A 25,542-nucleotide genomic window follows, 5' to 3' on the forward strand; every position below is an offset into this window, starting at 1 on the left:
ATTTCCTGAGTAAACCATGAGCATTCCAGGATTATGAATATTGTTTCAATTATCTATGACCAAAAATCAATCAAGTACCAGTACTCCCAGCCCTGGGAAAAATGAATGCATTAGAGGATTAAATTAATTTCTGGCTAATTGAATGATAAAACCTTTCAAATTCATTTATTTATTAATTCGCAATTTTTCTCGCGAGGAATAAATTTTATAACACGAAAATTATATATTTGGAATCTACAGGCTCTACCGATTCAGAATGTGTATGTTGGTTTCGACTTTTCAACATGGAGAAATGGCCTACTGTGTACGCAACGGTTTGCGCGCGAGTGAAGTGTGTGCGGCAGCTGTGTGTGTACGATATGCTGGTATATTATACCGAGCCTTAAATATACTGCGTGCTAAGGTATGCTATCACGAAGCCTTGGTTTTAAATGTAAGATTTAACGTGTTGCTGATGACGCAAAACACCTCAAAGTCTATTCGATGCTATTTTTAATAAATAATTGTGTGTTTTTTAAAATTCAAATTTTTGATATGTGATTACCCAATATCACAGGGTGCATAAAATATATATTTAGAGCATTAACTATAGAATAGAATCGAAGCAATTAGGTGATTTTTCTTGTTGAATAATCCGACCGAGTTGAGTAGTGAATATCGCTATTTTAGTTTGATGTTTTGAACAGCTCAAGCGTGTGAATTGATATATACACCAACAAGAAAGTTCAAAGTATCTTCGACTCATTTAATAACAATGATTATGGAAAAAAAACTATTTTCGATTTTTTTTCCTGCCTATTCCTATAAAAAGTGTTGGAAAGGACGTGCTATCATTGCTTTCCATTCGTTTTTTACCTCGACGTTATACTGTAATTAAATAGGGTTGTTGAAAAACAACTGAAGCGAAACCGCATAACGACGCATGTGAGCAGTATTAGTCTATGAATAAACACCATATATTGTACAATGGTGGAATGTCCTCACGTTTAAATCGTGCCAATAATGTCTATCGCAATGATCGGAAATTGAACTTCACGCACGTTAAATAGGCCGCGCATCTGCTTTTAAAATAGTGCCATTTTAATGGGAGGGTGCGATTACCGGTGTGTATTGGTGTTCAGTTGGTATCGTGAGAACCACTCACACTATCATCGTTAGAGTTGTTTGAATATTTATGCTCGTCGATTTCAGTCAGGTGCCTTGGAATTTTCATCATGATGACTCTCCACTGCCGTAGTAGGCATGTGAAACATTGAGTTTTCCCGTGATATTCCAAATAAAAGGCCGTTTTGTGATCATTAATTGCGTGTTTGCATGCAAAAACTTTTTATTCTATTCGATTAAAATTTTGTAGGATGACATACATAGTTATTACAAAAAAAAGAAAGATGTTACACAATGTGGATAAAATCTCTATTGCTATGTATAAATTAATACATCAAAGTTGAACCGTGAGAGATTTTCAGCTGATGAATGATATTTTTTAAATAAAAAAAAAGAATATTTAATTGTTGATGTGACGCTTTGAAATTGGTCGAACATAGAAAAAAAAATGTGCACCGATATTAATCTGGCTGCTTTTTGTGTGCCGTCCAGCCATGGAAACATTTTGTAAAACGTTTTGATTCTTTATTTTTGAGCGTAAGGAATAATTTGCGCGGTCGTTCCGGTTGTTTTATGCGCATATGTTGAATGTACACCTGCGAATGGAGTAAGGAAATTTATGATTTTCATGATAAAATATTGAAGAAAACAAAAATAAATTGAAATTGTTCGTAAATATTACATGTGCAGATTTGTATGCCAATTTGATTTCCACTTCGCTGCATCGCGAGCCCAACCACAGAAATACTTGCTCTCCGTTATCCAGTAACATGATGTCGTCATCGGCCAAATCGTCTTGACAAAAATCGGAACACTTTTCGGCCACGGTAAAGTAGCCTTTTTCGTTTGAACATCGAAACAGTCGGCTGTATAGCATAAAGTCAGCTTCTTCATCGTATGGCTTTCGTCCACCCAAACCAACCCAGAAGAAGTTCTCTGGTTCTTCTCCTTCGTTCAAAATCTGTTGAAGGGAAATTTTTCAAAATCACACCAGAATTCATTCGATTCAAGTGAATGATCGTTTGATTTCACTTGGTTGTAAACACGAAAGACTCACCTGCAAACTGACCCATGGATTGTTGAACATATCTTCAGCGATCTCCTGAATCAATTTTGCTTCTTCTGCTGCTGCTTTATTGCCAATCCAAACATAAACAATGCCTGAATTTTCATTGTCTGAACCCTCAAATGGCACAAATAAAATGTAACTAAAATTGAAACAGAAAAAAACGTTAAACGTTCATTGTTTAATGTACCGTAAAATTATAATTTAAATGATTTTTCATTTTTTTTTTTGCTCACCAAAATGCTGAATTCAACTGTGATGCATCTGGGTTGATTTGAATGAGTCGTGTACAGAGAGCACTACCATTCGATCGAAGGTAATAAAATTCGACTTTGTCTTTCTTCTTGTCTGGATCGATGATTTCTTTCCGTTTGCCGCATTTAATGATGAATTTCCGTTTGAAATGTGACATAAATTTCAGATTCTCTTGTTGTTGATGAATGCGCACAACTTCAAGGTCATCGGAAAACATGGCCTTAAATTTCTTCTGCAATGTAAAGGTGAATGTGAGCCATCCCATGTTGCCAGCATCACGGCCTTGCCAAAAGTAAACGACACAATGGATTTCATCGGCTGGTGGTGGTGCGTCTGATTGTTCCGCATTCTCATCTTCTTCCGGTGGAATGACATATTTGCAGAAGAATACATAACAATCGCCCGAATAGAAAATGCCAAACTCCTCTTCGGGCAATCGAACGAATTTTTTATCTTCCAACACCAGACACTCCATTGCCTCAAGGTCGTAGTTCCAGTCTTCTTCAAGTTGCATTGCTTCCGAGTGTGGCATGGGCGGTTGTCGTGGCTAAAATTGAAACAGAAAAAACGTTAAACGTTCATTGTTTAATGTACCGTAAAATTAAAATTTAAACGATTTTTCATTTTTACGTTCATTTAAACGTTCATGTACCATAAACAACAAAGTTTACCATAAACAAAGCTGCTAAATCGGTGCGAGTTTCTTGTTGTTTGGCCCATTTGGTCAAATCGGCTCCCGTCTTGGCCACCGATTGTGCCGTTCGTGTGAAATCAACGGCGATTATTTCCTCCCAGCCAATAAAGTTGGCTTTAAACAACTGTATCTCGTTACCTTCCTGAACACGAGTAATCGTTGCATATTCCGGTCTTTTAATCATGTTAAATAGCTCTTGTGATAGTTTAATTGCAGCGGCCCGAACAAGTCGAGTTGATTTCTTCCCAAACCACACAAACAAATTCACTCGACAATCCAAGATGTACACATTTTTATTGACCAGCAATGTGTGAACGAGTTTTTGTTGCGGTATTTCAACTTGCGGTAACTCCAAATAGCCCATACCCAATTGCACTTGATACAGTGTCGGTTTTGGTGGCTTAAAATCAGCATCAACATGCTCAATTGGTTTTATATCGGCCGCACTTTCGATTTGGAACAATTTTACAAAGTCTTCACTCTCTTCACCTTGATTTTCCATTGCAATATCCAGTTTGCTTTTGCGCTCGTTTTTATTGATCTTCTCGGCAAACAGGCGTGCTTTTGATTTGATTGTGTTCTTTGATTTTCGGCCATACCACATGAAGATTTTGTCAGCCGTGTCGATGATGAATGTATAGCGTGGATCCAAAGAGTCCACATCCATTGGAACCGGTTCCAAGTGAATTGAAGCACCATTCCCATGTACTCGATATATTTTCGTGTTGTGCATCACATCTTCAACGGTATAGAAACCAGTTGTTGTTCGACCACCTTCGATGTACGTAATTGGTGTATCGAAAAGAGCAAGGAATTCATCCGATTCATCATTTTGCTCCTCACGAATCGTACGACACCGAGCACCGAGATAATTTCGCAAATTAACCGCATGAATGGCCGAACAGGCTCGTTTGTCAAGTGTCGCCTCAGCACCAATCCAAAAGTAGATTTGCCAGCCCAACTGGCCGTGTTCATCGACAAACGTCTTGAGAACAATGTAACAATCGCCCTGATAGAATTTCCCATGAATCACTTGATCGATTTTATTCGGCAGAAAATTCTCAATTTCCCAAATGGTTAGACCTGGAATTTGACCATCATCTTCTTCGAAAATCTCTGAGTAATCAAGCGGCGGCTTCTCCAATGATTCATCCCATCGTTTCGGTTTCAAACTCTCCATAATTGGATCATCATCGAAAGATTGCATGTCTTTGTCCTTGGCGATATCTTTCATTCCTTTCAGAACTTTTGCAGCATCTTTGTCGGTTGAATCGTTCCGAAGACCACGACGCAATCGAATCTTCCGGGCAGTCGAATCTTTTGGTGTATTTGCTGTCGATGCTATTGCGGGTGGAACAGCAGCACCAGCCACACGCAACTGATGTTGTAGAGAGAAATCAATGTTATAAAACTCAACACCCGCACCTTTTTGCAGTTCCACGGGCTTTGGAGGCATGATCAAATTAGGATTGTTTCGCAAATCAAGTTGCTCCAAATCAGTTAGCAAATGAATGGCATCCGGCAAAGTGATCAGACGATTTGAACTCAGATTCAACTTTTTCAGAACAGGACAACGACACAAGCCTTCGGGTACCATTTCCAAATAATTGTTTGATGCCCAAAATATCTCTAAATTTCCCAGCTTTCCAATACCGCCCGGTATACCATCGAAGTCGAGCTGATTGTCATTTAAGTAGAGTCGACGCAGTTGGCTTAGCTTGCAAATCGTCTGAGGTAGTGCAGTTAATTTGTTGCGTGACAGATTTAACACCTCCAATTTCTTCCAAAATTCAAGTTCCGGCGATAATTCGGTGATTTCATTTTCACTTAAATTGATGCGACGCAGATTTGGCATGTTGTAGAGACATAGTGGCACTTTTTGCAGTGAATTCCGTGACATATCTAATTCAGCCAAATTCGATAGACAATCTAATGATGTTGGGAAGTTTTGTATCGTTCGTTGTGTATTGCTCATGTGCAGTACCTCAAGATTTTGAAGCGATGGCAATTGCCTGGAAGAAAATGAATCATTTATGAAATAATTGAATGGTTTGGAGCGAAAATGTAATACAGAAAAGTTGAGCGGAAAAATGTCAAATGAAAAGGGACAGCTATATAGTAAACTATACCTTTTCCGCTCATTCATCATCGAAATTTTTCTGCTCAACTTTTCTGTATTACATTTTCGTTCCAAACCATTCAATTCAATCATAATCGACAATTTGAATGCCATTAATAGCGACTCATTACCTTAATTGAAACAATTCCAATGGATTATCACTTAGGATCAACGTTTGTAAATTGGTTAAACGTCTTGTTTGTGGCGGCAACGTTTCCAGCTTATTGTGCGACAGATCCAAAAAGAGCAAATCAGTCAAATGTATGAATAGCGAGTTTGGAATACTCTCGATTCTGTGAAGAGAAAATTGAAGTTTATTCAAATGTAAAACTTTATCTATGAAAAAAGTCAGAATAAAAATGCAAAAAATGGAATTTAAATGTTGAAAGTTGATAAATTCTCAAGGTTAACCTTACAAGGGAGATTTCCACACAATTGTGGAATTTCGTTCTTTTAACCGATAAAGAAACTTATGTTTCGAAAAAATGTTGATTTCCTTAAATCAAAAATTAAAAACAAAACTTGATGTTTGTACTCACTGATTGTGACTCATATTAAGCACCAAAAGACTTCTTGCTTTGGCCAGGCCATCTGGGACCGTTTTCAGTTTGTTAAACGACAAATCAATTGTCGTCAGTTCATCCAGTTCAAACAGTTCGGGTGGAATGCCCGAGCTTTTAATATCATTATGTCGAAGATTCAGAGAGCGTAACGATGTCAATTCGGTTAATTCGCCGAACAATTTCTCAAGTTGATTGTGTTTCAACGATAAATTTTCGAGTTTCATGAGTTTGCCCATTTCCTCCGGAATCTCCGTCATTTGAGTTTTGTCTAATTTTAGCCATTGTACGCCGCTCATTAATCGTACGGCATTTGGAAATCTTCCTTCCTGTGGAAAAAAACCCATAAAATTTGCATTTTAACAAATCGTTAAACGATGAATCGTTTTTAACAGTTCAACAGACAGTACATTTGTTATGGTAAGTAAATAAACGATGACATTCGTCTGCAGATGCGCATTGCATGTATCGGCAGAAAAACGCATCAAAACAAACAAACGAAAGAAAGAAAAAAAAACACACACGATTTCAATGTTACAACCAGACCTTGAAACATCGATAGCTACGCTTGAATAGAAACACTTGAAAATGAAAACATGCACTCCATAATTGATTACTCACACTAAAGTCGTTGTTGGTGAAATCGACGCCTCGTACGAACGGCAGTACTCCAGTATTGGCCATTGTTTTTGCTTTTTCGATGAAAACTTTCGCGCAAATGAACGGAAAATAGCTGCAATCTAACGCGCCGAACTCACACCCGAAAATAAAATTGATTTGCTCGCACACTCCGTGTTGATGACTATGTGTGTGATATACGTTCCGAAATAAGAAATAGAACAAGAATGTGAGAGACAATTACATTTTTTCTTTCTTTTTGCGGTTGGTGTTTATTTTTAGTCGATGCAAGTGAGTAGGCTATCGAATACTATCCGAATGTGTTTAACTTTAACTTGCAAATTCACATTGAGCAATTTTTTTCGCTTATAAATGAAAACAATTCTTGTGATGAACTCAAAAAAAAGAACATTTAAGGTAATATACCATATATATCAGTTATGACACACACACACACACGCTCAATACATTAGCAACCAATGTATGTTTGATCTAAATTTCAATATTTTGCTGCTCTTTCTCGATTTACCCAAACTATCGCCAATCAATTTCAAACTAAAGTGTTGCATTTCACCCATGTGTTATGCAGCAAAACGGGCCATTTCGTTGGAAATTTCACAATAAAATCAATTAAATAATTGAAATCGCAGTGCACCGACGATGTTGCCGAATACAAGAAAGAGAAATGACTGAAGAATGTAGAAACTTCATTTACGAGCTGTTTGACAGATGCAATAACATTTCATGCGTCGTTCACACGCATAATTTGACGTTTCGCTTGTTTGTGACGTTGCACGTCACTGTATGGTATCGTACAACGTCCAACGTTATATTCTAGTAGAGTAAGTCTACAGTGTGCCTTGTCTACGCTGTTATACTCCGCTCTTCGTTGCTTGTTTCATGTAACATGAATCATGTTGCCTACGCTTCGTTCTTCGTGCTTCGATGATATAATATGTTTGATGAATGAATAGAACGTTAAATCGAGAGTGATTGTGTCATTCTTTTGACGATGTGTAAAACCGATTTCACCTTTTGAAATTGGCAACTTGTGAATGCAATGCGATCGATAGATAAAAACACGTTTCTGTTTTTAAATTGAGTAGTATTTATTTCATTTTTAGAAGATTTACAATAGATAGAGTCAATAAATAGATTCAGTGATTGATACTCGATTAGGATGATATTTATATAGATATAATAGAACATGAACATTTTGAATCTAATATATAATTTATGCATCATTTTTTGTTTATGGCTTACTTAAATTTAACTCGAATTATTAATTTGGACATTACTCCCATGGTCGACGTTTGATGTCGATAATTGATTGAATGCTATTTTAATAAAATATTTTACACTTTTTTCATACCTTAGTTTACGTTTGAATGCATTTTAATTTAAAGCAATTACATATAAATTAGAAATAATTTAAAATTACAACACAATTTCTTACTCTGATTTGAAACGATCAAGTTGCAGACACCAAATTATGCTAAAGAGGGTGGTTTTATTTTTGTTTATGAAATTGCATTTCTTTTTCTTTGAACAGGTTGTTCGAATGCATGTTCGTTATTACGGTTATCGTTATTACCGCTCACCGTACAAAGCAAATGGCAGAGATTTTGCCGGAAGCCAAGAAGCAAAAAAATGAGCGTAGATAAAAAATAACAAAAACCAATGGAAACTAAGGAAAATATTGATTTTTCATTATGTGCTGACATAAACAAACGTTGTGCTATAATTATTTTTCCTCCGTTGAAAAAAAAAACAACGAGACTTAGAGGAATGTATTTTTGTTTCAATCTACTTTATACTTTCACTGTACTTTTCCATCTGATACATATCCCCTAGAAGTCTTGATATTGGAACATTGCCGATGGTTTCCTTGAAAAACATGGACTCAATGATGAATGGCCGAATGGCGCGCAATGAAGGTAACAAAAGTAATAGACGACCAAAACGAGTCGGTTGACGTGGGTAATGCAAGCGAACATGATCCGATAGAATGCACTGGGCTTGGTCTTGTAGCATTTCAACCGGTTGAACGTCACACAATGCCGGTGTTTCGGGTGAAAATAAAACAATGGCTTTCATGCAACCGACTTCGGAACCATCCGGTGATATTTGACGAAATCGGCAGAGAATTTCTTGGATTGTTTTCATTTCACTCGCCGTTAGTGCATCATTCGGAATACGCTCTCGCACTTGTACACTGTCAAGCACTGCTCCCAAGTCAAATGGAACACTCCATTGAGCCAAATTCAGCAAAAATAACTCCTTCCATGATTCCTGCGGGACAAAATTCAAGGGACACATTTAGTGGCTTAGTTTTTTCTTTGTTAAGTCAAATAATTTCGCATTTGAGATTTTTTTTTTTTTACTTTTGTGTTTCACCACTTGATTGTTATCACAGTAATGCGGTTTTATTGCGATAAAATCAAGGCTCATTTTCTAAGGGTTTCGAATTGAAGCGGAAATAATACAGTCAAGTGAAACATCTAACAGTTAATCCGATTAAAAAGTTGAAGCTAATTATTTTTACGCAGCCGATTCTATTTTTGATTTATACGCCGTTTTTTAATTCCTTTGAAAAGGGTACAACGCTCAAAACATGGTTTGTTCTTTGTTATATTTGATTTTATATAAAATACAGACTGAAAATTAATCTCAATTCGCTTGCAAGTTAAGAAGTGATTTTTTTCTTTTGATAAAGTGCATTTCAATTTGAAAATTCAATTTTTGCTTGATTCAAATCGAATGGTTGACAAACCTGTAGCAATAGCTGTTGATCGTTTTTCGATAGCGTTTGAAACGGTACTAGGCATCGCACCCATCGAACAGCCATAAATAGAAGACGTGCCGATGTTTCTTGCAAAACCTCCCATGTTGGTAACATTGATGATGATGCAGACAACGGTGCCGTCGGGAAAATCATCGAATTGTGATAGTGAATGAATTCCTGGATGGAAATTTTCAATTTAATAAATTACAATTTACTTTCGTTAAAAATCGATAAAAACTAAAATTAGTAAAGGGTTCTTGATAAAAACTTTTTAATAAGAACTTTTCAATTTTTGAGATAAAAGTAATGATGATGAAAATTGTCAAGAAAAATATAATTGCTAAAAATTTTCAATATTTGAATAAAAATTAAGAAAAACAAAATGATCCCTACCTGACACTTATCCGGATTCATGAGAATATCCAAAAGACTGTTTTGCTGTTCGTTTCGCGAACCATTTTGATGTAAACTGTTGGAAGAAACCAAACCGTCACTACTTTTTGCGTTTGTATTCTCTGCGGTGATGTTATTGTTCGTTGACTCGTTGTTAGTTTTGTGCATGTTTTTTGGTGTGATGTTGTTGTTATTATTGTTACTATTGCTGTTTACAGATATTGGGCTTGCCACATTCTCGATGCTGTCTACAATCAAAGGTGGACTCACACTGTCTTGAGATGGTTCAATTGTGCTGGAAGTGTTGCTTTTCGGTGAGAAATGTGACTGGTGCGAAATGGTGGAAAGAGTACTCGGTACCACCGACGTTGAGATCGGCCTTCGTGGCGGCAACGCCGGCATTGGGTGCGATAAAACGTTTGGCACAATTACATTGGACTTGAAATTTGGAGATAAATTAGAAAATTAGCTTCGAATAACGTCTAAAAATGATTGATTTACATTTGAGCCAATTTAAATTGCTAAAAAGTCGAAAAGTTGGGAGATTATCGATTTTTAAGGCAACTTTTTCAAATATCGAGTATTTCTTAGATTGAATTCGTTTTTAAAACTTGTTTGATCTTTTGAATGACTTTCCTGGACATTTTGGATGAAGATTTTGATTTTGATTGAATTCCATTCATTTTTTGGAAAAAGTAAAGTTTATTTCGAATTACCAATTCTTTTATTCAGTTTGTTCTCTTGGTCTCCTTTTATTTTGTCAAATGTTTCATTCAAAAACATCATTAATTTTCGCTAAATGAAATCAACTTACCGGATGGAAATTTTTGTAAAATTCATTGGTCGATGGTACGGCTAATAAATGGTGTCCATGTTGTGTTTGTGCGTGTGGATGATGTGCTGGGTGTAGAATTGGTGAAAATGGCACGGGATGATGGATGTGCGGTATGACTGGATGAAAGCCAGACGAATGTCCTCCTCCCATTGCTGCGTTTTGTGCGTATGCGCTGGACACCAAGCCCTGAATTTGCAAATGACTTTGATGCGAACCATTTGCCATCAGCGCACTATGTAATTTTGGTTTTCTATGTAAACATGTAAGTGATAGAAAATTGAAAATTATTCATCATACGAAAGTGAAATTGCTTCAGTAACGGAAAAATAATTGAAAATTGTTATTTCCTTTTAGCAGGCACTTAAAAGAACCCAAAAAAAAACTCACCTTGGCCCACGTTCATGTTGGACTGCTGCAAAAGAGAATGCAAAAACCGATAAAAAAACAATTGAAAATTCGTATATGCTGAAAATTTGCGTGCGTATTACACTAACACACGCAATTTTGTGGTAATAAATAAATTTTGCATTTGTAATCTGCTGCATTCACATTGATAAAACCAATTTGGCAAATTGAATCATTTATACAGAAATCCATTATTCATCGATGTAAAATTATGTTTTGTGTTATCTTTATTGTTGTACATTGTAGTTTGATGACGAGTCAATCGGCATTACTTGATCACAACAGAAGTAGAATAGAAATGCAATTTGTACAGAACGATTCTATTCGAAAATCGTTGAATACCGAATTTCCAGTCATCGTGCATTGTTATGGTGAGAGGCAGCTTTTTGGATTTGGCATACCGACACGGAATACACAAAGGCAAATTATATTACAATGGCCGATGATGATGAATTCGGACCAGGCAGTAAATAAAAACATATATATATGTATATCGATTATAATGGTGAATGGTGTTCGATTAAATGCCGAATAAATCAAGCACAATGCAAACAATATCGCCTTCTGTCTCTGTCTCTGTCGTTGCACTTGTGTATTTTGGCATATGAATTGTAAATTGAAGCACATAGCGTATGTATTGTTGTTGTTGTTGTTCTGTCGGACATGTTATTGGCTGTGTTAAAACGTTTGTTCAACTCTTCGGCTTTTTCACACCCGATGGCATTGTATCATGTACTTTTTGTTCGACTGTCTCATACATGTGCAGCGCTCATACTCTGATCGCCATTGAATGTGTATTTGTGTTTGCTGTTTTCTAATAGGATTTTCACTAGCGCAATTCATGCTGACAGACTGACATGACACTAGATCGGATCGAAGGATTAAACAATGGGGGAATTGTTAATCTTTTCGTTAAACTGTGGCTCTCTGTCAGTCATTCCATCTCTGTTACTCTGGTTTTCATAGCTGTGAATCGATCCATTTTACAATGTGCGTGTGTGTAGTGTACACAATTGCGAAATTGAGAGGCTGTTCATACCATCAACAATGTTCACTTTCAACGTGATAAAATGGTGGATCCATCGAAACACAGTAGAAAAAAACAACAAATCCCCAATGCGAGATAACATTGTAACTTACACAGAATTCACACCGGAACTGCCATGAGTCCGTGTAATGTCAACAGAGAATTCACACAAAAATACACATCAAAAGTTTCAGATGTTATTTTTCGCTCGATATATTTATCACTCTGTATCGTCTCTGGCCCTCTTTTTTTTAGATCTAGCTTGCGAATTTTCCTTGTGTTTCGTTGCCAAACGCAAATAGAATTCCGAAGTACCGAAATTCCGCATTTGGTCATGTTCGATGTGATTGTATGTGTGTGTGTGGTCAAGAGTGTCACGGCTTCTATTTGTTGGTAAATAAAAGACCATGTTCGAGTTTTCCACCACTCATCTCCACCAAACCGAAGAATGGATATTGTGTTCGGCAAAGTGAAGCGATAAAAGTGAAGAGCACTTGATGTGTAATTTGGCATTGTTATCAATTATTCAATGCTATATTTTAAATGGCACCAAATGTGCCAATGCATTGTCACTGTCTTTTCCCGTTTGCTGTCTTCAGCCCGGCGGCTTGACTCAAATCGTGGTTAAGTAAAATAGATTGGCTTTCAAATCCTAATTCCCGTTAGTAAAAAGCATTTCGCAATTCGAATCCGCTTTCAATCGTCTCACTCCTCTCAATCTCACTCACTCTATCTCTCTTCTTCCCACTCTCTTTCTCTCTTTTGCTCTCTCGATTCATTCTGGAATCCCATCTTCGCATTGCATTCGTTCGCACATCCCATAAATGGAATGAATCTGCAAAGTTTCACACATTACACAATTATTGAGGTAAAAGTAAGGTTCGTTGTGTCATCAAACCACGTAATGCCGTTTTTCCCAGCCAAACCGAAAGGGAGACACTCGCTGACAAATGAACGAATACCAAATTGCTGTCGGCTATAGAAATGTGGATACGATGTTTTGAATTGTTGGCGCAAAGTGCACCATAGGCGATATTTAATTCTTTGACACTTAAATTTTAGGTTCATTTTGAATGATTTTATGGTCAATAGATTTGATTGTTGCCGTCAACAACAACCGAAAATGGTTTGAGGAGGAAACAAAATCCGCACAACTCCAAACTTCTAGTCGAGCGGAAGAGACCAAACGACGGAGTTTTTGTTCGGTTCATTTAAGAGGATTTGCTGTGGCATAACCTCAAAGCGAAGGATTTTCACCGATATCGATTGATTTTAACCACTTTTTTTGGACCAAAAATAAAAAAGTTCAATTCTTTCTGCAATTGAAACCAATGATTGATTTGGTTTTTTTTCTATTCGAACTAATAATTTATCAAATGAATTTCATTCTTTTTCGCTTAATTATTATTATATTTTGTGTTCCATTTTTGAAAACGCCCAAAATTCCAAAACAACCGTTATTTTAAATGAGAATTAAATTGCTGGGAAAAAAACAAAAAAATACTCTAAAACAAAAGAAAAATATTCTCATTAGAACTAAATGTTTTCAACTGTTTTTATCTCCCTAAATTAGCTTATTTCAAATTCGAATCGAATGCGTATTTTAACCAAAAAATGTGTTTAACGATGATCGAATAGTTACACATCACATATATGTAGCGAATGCATACAGTGTATGCCATACACACACAAATACATTGACGGCGGATATTGTTCCATTAATAGCCGATCCGAATGCAATTCGACGAGGGTAATTTTGTCATGATACAATTTCGAGTATGTGTGTTTTTTTTCGTCGTTGCGCTTCAGTGCGTTCATTGTTTTCGATTTAGCTTTTCGATTATAAACCCTCGTCGGATGAAGTTTGTTGCGCAGCAAATAGTCAGCAAGTAATAAAAAAGGGTCAGCAATGGTAAACAACAATTTATAATCATAGGTTTATTTAATTGAAATTAAAAGAAAACATAAACAAATTGATTTTTTTTCTCCTCTTTCTAGTACAGCAGCGGTGAGGTGGTGAAAGGATTAGGATTTTAAACATGGAAAATGGAAAGACGATGACGATGAATATGTTGTGCGTATTCTAAGTGGATTTTAACACATTTATACCAAGTTTTCAAAGAGAAATTTCACATTCGAGATAGTTTTATTCAATTAACACAATCATTATGAATGGATGAGCGAGTTTCAATCTTTTCATATGGTGAAGTAAGACGCTTTAGAAGATCTTTTCGGGATTGTACAAAGAAAATACATGCAAAACACATCTCAAACTAACTAAAGTAAACGGTGAAATAAAAGAGCTTTATACGATGCGATACTGCATTACGATGAAAAGATCCTCTGTATTAACTTTCCACTTTGTTGAACTGAAACGCAAAAGGAAGAGAATGAGTGCGAGCGAGAGGGAGAAAGAATAAGAGTGGGGCAGAAGGAGGAAGAGCGAGAGATAGTGAGAAGGAGATAGAAAATAGAAACGCGAGCTACTCTTCAACTACATCTCAACTAAAACCGAAATAAAACTTTGCAAAAACAAACAAAGAAGTGTGTTCATCGTCACAAACCAAACTGCTAAGTTTGCTAAAAGTGTATGTGAATTAATTTTATTGCTGACTACATAAGCCGTATGAAAATGTCATAATTCAATGTGTGTGTGTGTGTGTGTGTGTGTGTGTGTGTGTGGCTGAAATGTGTTCGAGATGCATCATCAACACACAAAGCGATAAAATTCGAATGGAGCTCGGTTTAGATGATGGAAATATTTTGTCGTTTTGGTGTGCGTGTGATATTATAACTTGTAGGCTCTAAGCTTATTGCCATTTTCCATTCGCCAAATTTCTCATTCCAACAATCATTACGGAGCATAAAATTCATTTTCGTGTGTGTCTATCGACGCCACACATAGGTGGTTCACATTCTCTCTCTCTTGCTATGAATGAATAACTCATGCGATTATAGTGTGTTGCTTTAATGCCAATTTGATATGGTTCACTTGTCCTGTGAACACACACACACACACACACACACACAAACTGTGACACACCGGAGTAGCGAGCTAAAGATCCGATGCCATCACCATCATCTCACTCTGCGTCCCATTCTAAATTGCAAATGATGTATTTCACGTTGTACGACGAAAACGTTAATATTAAACATTTATGAGAGCCGATAGTATGTGTGGCACATATGTAGAAAATCTCACGCCTTCATCGCACATCACTTTAACCATTTCACCACTAAAATATATGCCGCACATTTTCGTGGCTCATCGCTGTGTACATGTGTGTGTGTATTAAAATTGTCACAGTATCATAATGTCGCAAAAGCAGCACATCAATCGCAAAATACCCGATCCACACCACTCTCACACACACATACATATCGTTTTATAATCATTTCGATGTCATAGCCCGTGCCATCGAAAGATTAATCCTCGCATTTGATGTGTATGACTGTGAATGAGTGGGTCGTTTTTTCAATGGCAACAATCGACACACCGGTGTGTGGTTAATGCAAGCGAAAAGAATCCAGTCAATAGTGATCACAGCACATTCAATGGAGAGAACGATGAATTAACAGTTGTTTTTCCTTTTCAAACAGCCCGATTATTTGATGTATTTTCAGTTTAATAGCATCGCTTCGACAAGATTAGCATTTACAAAAATACGAAGCCTTTTGTGTGTAACACACGTATATTCAACGGGATCAAAAGATATTTACTTTTGATTAATTCGATACAAAAACAACACTTCTTTTGATTTTAAATTCCATCGCAAAGTTACACACACAAAAAAAATAAAATGATTCCTTTAATTTTGTCACATTCTTTTGTTAATTCGGCGACAAAGCTAGAAGATCCGAAAAATCTCATAAGGGATGTAAAATAACACAGACAGCCGAACATGATTTTGGATACGAATTTAGTGGGAAAACAATGGTTGATGTTCTGTGGATTATGCAAATTTAAACACGACTCAGCCCATTCGACTATATTTTTCCGTTTTTCGCGCTAAATCGCTGGTAAAACCGTGTTTATGCAAACAATGGCAATTACATAGGAAAATATTTTCTTGTTGCCATCCATCTGGATGTATCGAGTTGGAAATGCCCGAATTCAATCGTGCATTTATTTTAATGACATGATGAGCATCGTTTAAGATTGTTTGTGTTATTCTTAAATTTTATGTCAGAAGACAAACAAACCTCTTTCGTGGCTTTCGAAGTTGAAATCCTTTGGCCGCATGATGAAATTATGAGCTCTCATTATTTCGTCAGCGGACGGTTTGCTGGAAATATGTTTATTGAAGGATATTTATCCAGTTCGTGGCTGTAATATGCTAACAGTCTATTACACCAGTCTATCGTGCTGATAAGGCTGTAATGAATTTTCAAATTACATAGCGAATCACGGTGGACGACATTTGATGTCAATTAATTTTTCATTAATTTTACCAATTTCAACAAATTTATTCAAATTGGGAATTTTTAGCAGAAAATGTCTTTTTCGCATGGTATGAGTTTCGTATTTAATAGCATTCCTTCGTTTTAAAGCTTCTTGATTTGAATAATTATGTTCTGAATTCAAAAATATATTCTCATTTATAAGGGAATGAGTTATTTCCATTTATTTGTGTTCTATTTGAATTTCTGTGGAAATTCAATTTGAAAATTTAATGACTCAAGTCCTATCGTTTGAAAACGACAACATTGTCAGGTATTTTCTGAGAATGTACAAAACGAATGCTCAAAACTTTTCGCAAACGAACAACTTCAATGCCCAAATTTACCGCAACTTTTAAATTTTACAGCTAGATGACTGAGGCAAAGGTGACAAAGACAGGAGAACAACGCTCACACTGTCAGATTTCCCAATGTCAGGACACAAAACCACTTGAAAAAACTGGTGTGCCACAAACATTATTTATTCAAAACAATTTCATTTGTTTATTTTACACGAAACGGAATCGTCTTACCGGTAAACACAGATATTTTTAGATATCAATTCCACCTCCTGTCCATTTTGAGTGACAAAGTCTTATGTGAATTGATGTTTTCATGCGTGGAAAATTGAAATTGCAAAAAGGTAGCCAGACAAAGTTATTTTTGATTGAAAAATGGTCCAAAGAATTTGGGTGATTGTTTTCTTGATGTCATCAACTGTGTTTCACACTCGAAAAATGTTCATCAAGCGCTCTTCTATCTATCGCTAGAAAATCTCATTTCAACTTATTCGCCGAATGCTATTTTCAGTTTCAAAACCAATGCCATAGAAAAGCTTCTTAAATCTCCTTTCTTTGTTCGTCAGCACAATTGACGCCTGCATGCGCTCGAATTCACAAGCATAAAAATACACAAACGTAGAAAATTGAAAAGGCGTTCGGATGTTCAAGTGTAGGAAGAAAAAAAAGTGAACAAGCAAATTCAGTTGGAAAAGACGGCAGAAAAAGAGACAACCCAGAACATTATCGAGGGGGAGAAAAAAGAACTGTTGAAAGAAGGCAATCAATTGAATCGTTGACACATTTTCAACTAAACGGTTCTTAAAGAGATTGTTCCGTTGATCCAATGCCTCACTCTTATTTACCGCTTACAAATTCGAAAGATACGCTAATTTGCTATAAATGTCATCAATCGCATTATTTGATCGTTTAATGATTTGGGTTTACATGAATCCCGGTCGACTGAATGGAATTCAGAATGTTGCCTTTGTTTTTATACAGTTTTGAAATTTTGCTTTGAAGAAAGTTATTTTGAAAGTGAATTTTAATCCTTTAACTGACTGACACTCGAGTTTATCATCGCAAATTACGATTCGGTATTGAATTAAAAGGGTTAATTCACAACTTGTGAATCAAAAGTTCACCGTGTGGTAAATGCCAACAATTGACTACTTTAAAACTAAATAGCATTTCATTTTTTGTATTCGCAGTTTGATAATTTTCTAATGCATTGCAGATATCGAGATTTCATGCCGTAAAAATAGAAATAAATTTCACCATCGATCAAAAATAATAATCAAAAGTTGAAATTATAATTTTGTGGAAAATATCATCATTTCTGTTTGCTTTTATCATATATCATATTCTTTGTTGTATGAAATTGCTAATCTCTTGTGTTTTGTAGACTTGACATTGACGAAAAAATGGTTTTCAAACGAAGATTCAACAAATTAACATACATAACTTACCATCTTTGTTCATTGCCGATTGAAAGCATTTGGACAATCGACATGCACGGCATTGATTTCGATGTGTTTTATCAACCGGACAACGTCCTTTCAAATCGCCCGTTGCTTTGCATGTATAAATGCGATTTCGATGAATGCTTCGTTTAAAAAATCCCGAACACCCATCGCAACTATAAATTCCATAATGTTTTCCGCTGCTTCTATCGCCGCACACTTTGCACGGAATATCCAAAAGACGATCACCTTTCGATGGGAAAAGATAGAAATTCTTTAATATTTCTGAATATTCTTTTTAAAAAACCAACAAAATTCGTTGAATACAAATAAAACAATATAAATATTTAAAAAAAATATTGATAAAATAGATTCACAGCTTTAAAACGTCCCTTAAAATATGAATAACTTCTCTTGCAATTCAAAAAGGGCTGCGAGAATTAGGTGAATTATTCAAGCGTGTGACAAATTTGAAAGAGATTGTTGAATGAGCGTCAATCTTTTGTGATTGATAAAAGATGACAAATATGACGAGAGAAAGCGTATGTTTTTCATTTCAATCAAAATATTTATTTTAAAACGGTGTGAGGATATTAGTGGAAGAAAATTGTGCGCAAACCCACTTATCAAAACATAAAACGCGTGCATTTCATTTCGTAGGAAAATCAGATCAAGCGTTTAGTTTGTTTATTATTTGCATCGTTTCAGTTAAGTGTTGCATAGCCAATGTGTTGAATGCGTGCCTAGGCACATCACGACTTATCATCATATTTTGCCGTTTGGTTTAAAGTACACGGGTCCTTTTTTTGTTATTTTATTTAAAGTGCTGCTTAAAAAATCCTTTCCATTCAATCGCAACAGCGTTGAATACAAATCATAGAGGGTTCTCAACAACCACCAATCCAAACATATACGGAATATTGTACAACGGGTTATTATTTTCCTAGTCTTTTTTTCAATGTTCGGCGATATTTTCAACAATCGCGTATTTATTATTGTGGTAAACCTTTAACATTCTTCGGCCACTCAATGAAATCAACAAATTCGCTCATTGTATATCGAGTCTGTCGCGCCTTTGTCACACCAGCATTTATGAGAAACTCACTTTTCACAGCAAACAACAAATACGGAACGACGACAAATCAGGCGGCGAGTGGCACTTGATTAAATCGTAACATTTTCATTTTGTTGAGAACCATTTGATTTCAATGCAAGAATCAGTTTTGTATGCAACGAATCCACTTGAGAATTTGTTACATATTGTTCACGTATTGCCCTTGCATTTTACGCGGTGCTCAAGTGTTTCCACCAATTCAAACATGTCAATTCAATGTCAAAATTCCACCTTTTTCCAACTAAATCACATCTTGTTTCTTTTCTCATTCGCACTTTTACGTTTTGGAGTGGTCCTTTGGAAATTATGTTGGTTTATTGAAATCTAAGTTCAGTTTTATTTTCTCTATTTCTTCCCAAGTTTCTTCTTTTTTCGAAATTTTGTGTGATTTCGAGCAGTTCAATTGCTCAAGATTTGGAAATTGTTCAAAATTCAATTGTCCAAGAAATCGCCATAAAAATCGTTTTTCACAATTTCTTTTCGAAAAGACTTTTTGCGTTTTCTTTTTTTAAAAAACTGCATTTTGCATCGTTTTTACTTCATCTTAGCAATAAAAGATTAGATGTTTTCATTCAGTTACTGATCTTAATTCTTTCCAACGTAAAAACTTTGAAAATTTCAAGTTTAAATGGATTCTAATTTGAACGCCGGAAATTTACCACCCTATAACGACCATGCATCCGGAAATTGAAGTACAAAAGCTAGCGAAAAAATAATTCTCACGGCAAATATTAACGGTCAACATCTCGAGAAATGGAAACAATACGTATTCCACAAAATGCTGGTATGAACTCTTCACTTCTTTTTTTGTTGTTGCAAGAATCACTTTTTTCTTCATTGCAAATTTTATCATATGTATGAAATAAAGTACTTCATTTTTAAATAATTCACGAATATTTTATATTCAATTGTGCAGAATAAATTATAAACATGGTTTTTACCTGTACCCATTCTTCTAAAGTGCCGCAAATTTATGGCTGCCACTTTGTATGGTTCGAATCAAATTGTTTGAAACCAAGTTAGTGAAAATGTGAACGAAATCAATTTATGCACAAAATTATTTCAAAGTCTTTTCACTTAAAAGTGTCTCTTTTTCAAACTTGTACCACTTTTATAATTCCACTAGATATTTTTCACCCACTTTGAACTTTCAAATTGAAGTTGATATTTTTCCGAATAAAATATTCTGCGAAAAATTCGAAAAATTCAAACAAATTGCACAAAACGAAGAGAAAATTTGTAACAAAAAAAAAATTGGTGTAACTGCACTGCAATAATAAAATGTTAAAATTTATTTGTCCAGAGGATGAGAGAAAATTAGCTTAGACGTTGGATCGCAATGATCTCGACTTTGAATAAATAACGGAGCGACTGCGATCATTTAACTTTGCCGATTAGCAGCTAATTGACGACTCAGAGACTTTTACAAGCTTTCCGCCAGCAACCAAGTACCAACTCTTTGACTTCAGGACACGGTAATGTTCTCAAGCATTATATAGAATCGTATATAATACGTACACACAAACACTGGCGCAGAGACACACACGCGGACACCCAAATGTAACCGATTGGGAAAAAGAGGTTGTGTTGCAAGTTCGAGAGCATCGGCAATAGCAACAGCGGCGCACGGTGATGACTACATATAAAAACAGCACATATTGTGAATATGCCAAGTGGCAGAAGAGCATCCACATTGCTACATGGAAAATGTTATAACTTTTTGTTATTCGTTCTACCCGTTTTGCTGTGCGTCAAATAATCAAAAATTGGAAATGGTGGTGGCAATGAACGGCGTTGTTTCCATATACTTATGAGCCCGTGTATAACGTAATAATGGTGATGCGACTGCCACATCTGCAAACACAGCATGGAGAGCGAGTGAGAACGATACATTGGGAGCGAGTGAGTGAGTGAGTGTGCGAGGCATCCTGTGTGCATATGTCTATCAATACGCATATTTGTATACGTTTTATAACCATCAGCCACCAAGTTGCTGACATCTCGTCTTTTCGAGGGAAAGAAGGCGTGGTTTTTCGGCTGATATGTTGATGTTTGCAGCAACAGCAGCAGAAGCGACACTGCCAGTGGTAGTTGGCAATATGCGAGTGCGAGCGATGCTTATGATGATGATGATTCGTGTATGGATGATGTGCTCGCTCTTTCTCGCCCGCACATATCAGCTCGTCGTCTCCGTCGCCGTCGCCGTCGTCGTCAGGTTATCCGGCCGAATAATAGACGATTTTTTGACTGTGTAACATTTGCGCTATGTACAAATTGAATTGCATTAAGTGGATGTTTGTGTGCGGGTTGGCATTTTGTATAAGCTATGTAATAATTGGTATGAGTTATTTACAAATATCACACCGAATGCTGAGCTGCCGTTCGGATACTCTCAGTAGCACACCCTACTATCCGCTTACGCTCACTCTCGCTCGCTCGCTCGCTCTCACTCATTTGTAATAAATATCAGCTGAACTTTTTGGTGAATGTCAACATGATACATAATTCTGGGATGCCGATATGCGAATTTGGACGTCATTCGAGGGCGCCAGAGAGAACATCTGAATTAGAGGAGGCGGCGGTGGTAGCAGCAATAGCCAGTGAAAAAGTTACATTTTTATTCGCATTTGTCCAGTGGCACACAAGAGCATACCAAAGCGTTGTAAGCCGATCGAGTTTACGATTCCTCACAGCGGTTGAATTTCTGTACGATTTATCGTTGCCAAATACGTCCAATGGTTTTTGCAACAACGTCACTCAATTGTACTTCTCGAAACATTTTTTTATTGGCTCTGTCTTGTTCTGCGGTGGAAGAAACAAAATCACAGTTGAAAATCGAAATAGCAATGCGAATATTCTAGAAACGAAACACTTTTTCCTCGATTTAAATGGGATACAAATACTTATTCCATGTTAATACTCAACACCAAAAACCCCACTATTTACTAATTCTCATGCTCCAGAAATTAACTGCACCGGAGTGAGATACGGAGAGAAAATAGAAGACGATTTGGCCAATGAGTTGAATTGCTAATTTGATGGTACCATCTGATGCAGATTACATTTTCAGGAAATGTGTGCTGTAGTAACTTTAATTGCCTTAGCGATATTTCGCCTTTGTGAAACAGTTCCAGCACACACCGATGCCGATAGATATAGAGAGTTGGTGAAAAGAAACAAAATGGCACGTGCGCGTGCTAAATGCCGAAGTCAGTTGAGCAGTTTTCTTACTTTTCGTATCCTTATCCATCTCCATCTCGTCTCTATCTCTGTGTGTGCATGCTTTTTGTGCTGTGAGTGAGCGAGTGTGTGTGTGTGTGTGTGTGTATGGAAAAGTGTGAGAGAGCAGTGTGTCACATTTGCGGTTATATTAACCAGTCAACGTAGGTACCAGTAAGTCGGGTTCCGTATATGGGCGCGGTTTAACGTCAATGATTCGAAATTTTTACGATTTTAGACACACCTTTTCATCGGGGCGCCTTCTCTTCCTTTCCGTTCTTTTTTCTTTCCTTTTGTTGCTGCTGTTGCTCTGCTGGCGTCCTTACATCTTCTCACCGCATCTCGAAGCAAACGAAATATTTTGCACGAAGCGTTTTCAGGAGAAGAAAACGGAAAATATGATAAACGATTCATGTGATCGAAACAAATTAATCGAGCAAATATTGATTTTCAAGAGATGAACACGCAGAGCCCCATCAAGCGATTATTTCTGTATGGATTGAAGCGATTCCACTTGGAAAATTGTTTACATTTGCAAAATTATCCGATTAATTTGATGACTTTTTATTTTTGGTTATTTTCATTGAAATTTTTCCAAATTTAAACTTTATCCCAAGGAAAATGGAAACTTCTTTTCAACAAATATTCGAAAGCGAAAACTTGTTTTCAATTTAAAAAAAAATGATCGATTTGCATTCAAATTGAATTTTCTCTTTTTCTTCCTACGTTTTTTTCTTCTTCCTTCCCGGAAAACGATACAAAATGATATTTACAACCGCTTTTTGTTCGTTTACAACCATCTGATATTATTTTCACGCTGTATCTAAAAGAGATTCATCATGTTAAATGAATTGAAAGAATCCCCGAGCGCGCGATATTCGTTGTAGCTTGAGTACACAATTTGTTGGCAATAAAGTTGAAAGCGAATCATTGCATCAGTCATAATTTCGATTGTTTAATCTACCAAAGGCTCACATAACATAATAATTTATACACTGTTGTGCGTGTTACTGTTACTTTTATTCGGGAAATTCGGTCATAAAAATTCTAAATCATCAAATGCATTTGTGAATGGGAAAAAAAGAAGCTACAGAAAGAGAGCAAGAGACATTGAGAAACGCGGACAGAAAGCAGAATGTGTAGGAAGATGAAAAGAGCGAAAAAGGGACTGCGTGCATGTACGGCAACGGACGATATAAAACAAAACTGAAAAAAATGACACAAAAATTGAAATAAAAATAGGGCAAAATAGCAGCGAAAATGATGTTGATCGCGCTACATTCGGAATGGCATAGGTGAGGCGAGAGATGTATTCACTTTTACCACGCAAAAAGGAATGCGAGAGAGAAAAACAAGCGAACGACCGAACAAAACAAAAATGTAAAACCCCAAAAACACCGTACAGTTCATAAAGCAATTTTTATTTCGAACAACGAATTACAGTGCAAGCATGTGATGTGGTTCCCATAACACAATTCGATCGTAACAGCGAGTTTACCGAGTCGAGGTGCTGTTGCTGCGGCCACTTCTACTGCTGCTGCTGTGGTGCGATTTTCGTGCTGTGCGTAAAACACATTCGACTTGCTTCTTTTTCGGCATATTACGGCACGGTGTGTGTGATGTGCGGGGAAAACGGAATAGCGGGTGCAAATCGACGAACATTTAAATATGATGCTACTACCTAATTCAAGTCGCCAGTTACAATATTCCACTCTATCCCGATATTAACATACTTTGTGCACGCAATGCATGGAAATAGAACACGGTGATGCTGTAATTGCGTGTCGAGCATTGAGTTTTCAGTTGAGTGCAGGGAGTCGTCATCGTACAACGTGTAAATACAAAACGATCAACCACCTCATCATTTGATGTTCATCATTCCAATGAGAAAGTGAGTTGAATCGAGGATAGGAAGAAAATAATGAAGCGGACAAACTAAATTGTCAGTTAATTTCAGCTGCTTTTGTTGCATCCCCTCTATTGGCCTTTGCATCCATCAATTAATTTCCAACGACACGTATCACTTTTTTCTCTCCTCACTCTCATCTTGTTTCCGGGTGGATTTGTTGGCGTGCAAGTCTTATTCGATTTTCAACTTGCTTTGCACTGCATGAGAATTATTTCGGAAACACATTTTGTGCGCACGGAAAAATGAATTATCACGTGAAACGGTAGGATGTCAGCTGCCTGCTGAAAGAATCAAAAACATCGATTCGAAATGAATAGACGTGAGAGCTGTGGAAAAAAAACACAGACCGGAAAAACAAAATAAATTATATCGTTATGCGTGCGAATGTGGTTTTCCGTAGCTTCTTTTCAACATGAAACGAATTTTCTAATGCGATTCGATGGTGTTCGGGGCGTTGTGTCTCGTCTCATCATCACATTGCCATTCAGAGCCAGTGCTTCCGAAGTGAAAAAGGTGAGCGCTCGGTGTGCCAAAGCCGTTGTTGCCTAATAATTTGTTGGCATGTTCATTTTTTTTTTCTCGTACGGTGTCAATAGGAAACGCATCTCACTCTGGTGCTTGAGAAGACTGTTGATGTTTTGTAATTAAATTAAGAGGGTAGAAAAAGCAATTAGGCGATTTTGTTAATGCTCATTACAGCGTGTAGATGGGATTTCTTTTGTTTCTTTCGTTCAGTCGTCGGTGCTTGACATCAAACCAGGGTTTCCGGGTCCAGTAAATGCTCAAAATGTATGTCATTTTGCGGACAGCAGCACATCGGGACGAGAAAACACCTCGACTTATTTATACCATTGTTTCGTTCAATGGTTTTCGCCACTTCGTGGTCGTACAATTAAAAGATATTATCCCCGAGTTGAGACAACTGGCAGCTGCACCGTGTGACGAACGGGAATTACTCACTGAGCAACGGGAAGCAACATTTGCCAAAGTTGACAGGTTTCGAATTTATTCGGTGAAAACAAAGTCCAATCGCTAAGTATTCGAATTTGAATTGACGGCCTGAGAAGAAAAACCTTTCCTACAAAACCTGTGCGCAGAACACAAACACAGAAATTTTTTTGTCAAAAGGCGAACAGCAAATTTGCGAGCGCAAAAACCTAATATATTTACAGCGAGCGCAAAAGTATAATAAGCCTATTAGCATGCAAACTCCGTATAAGTAGGCCTGTTATGCTTTTGCGCTCGCTGTAAATATATT

The 25,542-nt window shown here is 36.7% G+C and overlaps 2 protein-coding genes across 3 annotated transcripts; both read right to left on the reverse strand.

Moving 5' to 3' along the window:
* Positions 1-1,287: 1,287 nt before the first annotated feature.
* On the reverse strand, positions 1,288-7,160 carry LOC129564834 (protein flightless-1). Of its 2 annotated transcripts, none has more exons than XM_055439001.1 (9): positions 6,946-7,160; positions 6,420-6,600; positions 5,778-6,127; positions 5,370-5,531; positions 3,097-5,131; positions 2,407-2,972; positions 2,162-2,312; positions 1,787-2,065; positions 1,288-1,700 (listed from the first exon to the last, which is right to left on the reverse strand). In XM_055439001.1, exons 2-9 carry the CDS (start codon positions 6,480-6,482, stop codon positions 1,566-1,568), a joined length of 3,741 nt encoding a protein of 1,246 aa, XP_055294976.1. In that variant the 5' UTR covers positions 6,483-6,600; positions 6,946-7,160; the 3' UTR covers positions 1,288-1,565. The 2 variants fall into 2 exon arrangements, with proteins under 2 accessions (XP_055294976.1, XP_055294975.1); XM_055439000.1 differs by having other exon boundaries at positions 6,843-7,155.
* Positions 7,161-7,500: 340 nt separating this feature from the next.
* On the reverse strand, positions 7,501-20,794 carry LOC129564837 (protein dissatisfaction). The gene is made up of 7 exons (XM_055439009.1): positions 20,098-20,794; positions 18,049-18,291; positions 10,817-10,841; positions 10,409-10,679; positions 9,595-10,032; positions 9,190-9,378; positions 7,501-8,708 (listed from the first exon to the last, which is right to left on the reverse strand). Exons 1-7 carry the CDS (start codon positions 20,105-20,107, stop codon positions 8,223-8,225), a joined length of 1,662 nt encoding a protein of 553 aa, XP_055294984.1. The 5' UTR covers positions 20,108-20,794; the 3' UTR covers positions 7,501-8,222.
* Positions 20,795-25,542: the final 4,748 nt, after the last annotated feature.

This window comes from Sitodiplosis mosellana, unplaced genomic scaffold (assembly GCF_009176505.1).
Source record: "Sitodiplosis mosellana isolate CC-2019 unplaced genomic scaffold, AAFC_SMos_1.0 Smas_scaffold_2, whole genome shotgun sequence".
Classification (NCBI taxonomy): Eukaryota; Metazoa; Arthropoda; class Insecta; order Diptera; family Cecidomyiidae; genus Sitodiplosis; species Sitodiplosis mosellana.